Genomic DNA, 2,500 nt, shown 5'->3' with positions numbered 1-2,500 from the left:
CTGGCCTATAAATTCACAGCTATGCCATCCTTGTATATTTAAAATATTTAAAAACACAGGATATTTGCACTCATTTTCAGTGTCTCTTCATCTGAAGAATTAAAAAAAAAAAAGTACATTTTTGAATATACAATGATAGACATCTGTAAATCTTCAATACACAAAACTAGATGTATTCTCCCTCTTCTTGCGTATAAATCCACAGTTATACATCATTGTATATTTAAAACACAGGGGTTTTGGCACTTTTTCAGTGTCTCATCAGCTGAAGAATGAAATATCTTACAATGATTCTTCGGGTGAAGAGGCACTTGAAGAAAAGGCGAAGACTCCAGATTTTTTTTTAAATATACAGCAATATACATCTGTTAATTTTTTATACACAAAAACTAGATGTATACATCAGCTTCCAAAACAACAGAATAACAGATTCTTACCACAAAAATCCTCTTTTGTTTTATAAGATTTCTGAACTAAAAAGAAATAAATTTTTTTGACGATGTTTGAATAATATGAAAAACTTTCATTTTGTCAATATATTTTGTTGGATAGGATTATTTTTATTTTTATTAATTTTGTATTAAATAGTACCGTGGTTATTAACATACAGTAAGTAGGATTTCAATTATTAAGTAATTTTTATCAAGAGTTGATGATAAATTATGTGCATTTATATTCCCTGAGTATAGAAATGAATATGAATAACGATATTCTATAGTATATGTATTCATGGAACAAATATTAAGGTTGTTTAGTTATAAAGGAATTCTAACTTTTTTCATTTTATTTTTGGTTTTCGAAACTTAGATTAAGGTAATTAATATCCAATGAAGTAAGGATTCGTCGATAATCCCTTCAGAATAATCAATGAGAATACATTAGTTAGAAAATACATTGTTTTTGTATGAGAATTTCATCCTTTGTTGCAGTTTTAGAAGCTCGCCGGCACCAGATGGCATTGAAATCTCCACAGCTAGGCCTGGTCAGACATTTTTGAAATGATATCCAAGTGTTATAGTGCGTAAAAGATTGCTTTAAAAAGGCTGGATTTTTTTTAATTGTTAGTGAGAAACTGTACAGAATATTGGATCGCAAAGCCATGAGATATATAAAAGATGAAAAATAATCGTACATTGTTAGAAAGAGGATAGAGGAAATCTTTCTAGAAATCTATGATCAACAGCAGTTTCGAAGAGGATGTAAAGGACATTAGATTTGTATTAGGATGTTAATATATTACTAGAATAAAGGTAAAATATAGACACAATTACTATATAGATAAATAACAAGAAAACTATAGAATATGAATGACACATATGGAACAGGAGGTGAGAGGAAGAAAATAATGATTAGTAATGTATTTGCCCCCCCCCCCAAAAAAAAAAAAAACTAAAAAAACTAAAATGAAGAATTACCATAATTGCGCACAGCTTATTTCCACATACGTATTTAAGCACATATCTATAAGTATTTATATGTATGCACACACCAAGTTGCACCCAGACTGTAAATAATGCACGCGAGAGATGGACGCTGCTCCAGATGCATTACAATGCACCTCAGTAGATGTAAAACCGATAAAAAGTATTACAGATTACGTATTTCCTCTGGCAGGACCTCCCTCCTCCCCGGAGAACTGTGAGATCATCAACAATACAGCTGAGAACATTGAGGTGATGTGTGAACATGGCTTTGATGGGGGCATGGAGCAGGCTTTCCTAGCCGAGGTGTATGACGAAGAGAATTCTTTACATCTGAACCAGTCCTCTGGCGAACCCCAGTTCTCAGTCGAGTCCCTCCAGCCAGGGACGACCTACACTATCAGGATATCAGCCTATAATGATAAGGGAAGGTCTCAGCCTATCTCGTTAACTGCCGTCACTCTCAAAGTAGCCGAGCAGAGAGTTGGTGAGTGTTGCGTGCTCTTTTTTTATCTACTGTTTCACTATCTTGACATTTTTAAGTAACCTATGAGAAAGAGGGTTTCCCCCAGTGTTTGCTTACAGTGCTTATCTTGTTGTTGTTGCTATGTGGAAGAGTTGCTAAGACTCTTGCTGTTCCTAATATCACAGATATACCCTCATCATAGAGGGTGTCTGAAAGCTTGCTAGCTTCCAAGCCAAAAAAACTCACTAAGACCAGCTGGCTTTAGAATTTGAACTGTTTCAGGTAGAAATAGGTATGTTAGGCTTGATTCAAAATGCACCACCCTTCCTGTTTATGGCACAGTTTGTTTTATTCTTCAGATGCTTGGTTGTATGCTCTGCATAGATTCTCAAAATCTAGATAAACTGAAAACAAAGTTACCCCTTACACGTTACCCTCCATTCAAGGAAACCGTACTGTATGCACCCTTAATATGTGAATGGAACTAGCCTTCACGATGCTTCATCACTTACTCTATATCCATTGTACAATATTCTTCAGATGCTTGGTTGTATGTTCTGCTGAAATTCTTAAAATCTTAGATATACTGAAAACAAAGTTACCTCTTACACGT

General features: G+C 34.3%; 1 protein-coding gene across 1 annotated transcript in view; it reads left to right on the top strand.

Annotated features, from left to right (window-relative positions):
- The window catches only part of LOC137621047 (nephrin-like), a 431,807-nt gene that overhangs the window by 329,276 nt on the left and 100,031 nt on the right, over positions 1-2,500 (top strand). The window contains exon 11 of the mRNA XM_068351486.1: positions 1,615-1,908. Within this exon, the coding sequence (XP_068207587.1) occupies positions 1,615-1,908 (294 nt within the window). The remainder of the gene's footprint in view (positions 1-1,614; positions 1,909-2,500) is intronic.

The sequence above is a fragment of the Palaemon carinicauda genome, chromosome 27 (genome assembly GCF_036898095.1).
Source record: "Palaemon carinicauda isolate YSFRI2023 chromosome 27, ASM3689809v2, whole genome shotgun sequence".
Lineage (NCBI taxonomy): Eukaryota > Metazoa > Arthropoda > Malacostraca > Decapoda > Palaemonidae > Palaemon > Palaemon carinicauda.
Note: the sequence above shows the minus strand (reverse complement) of the source record. Positions and strands in the feature narration are given on the sequence as shown.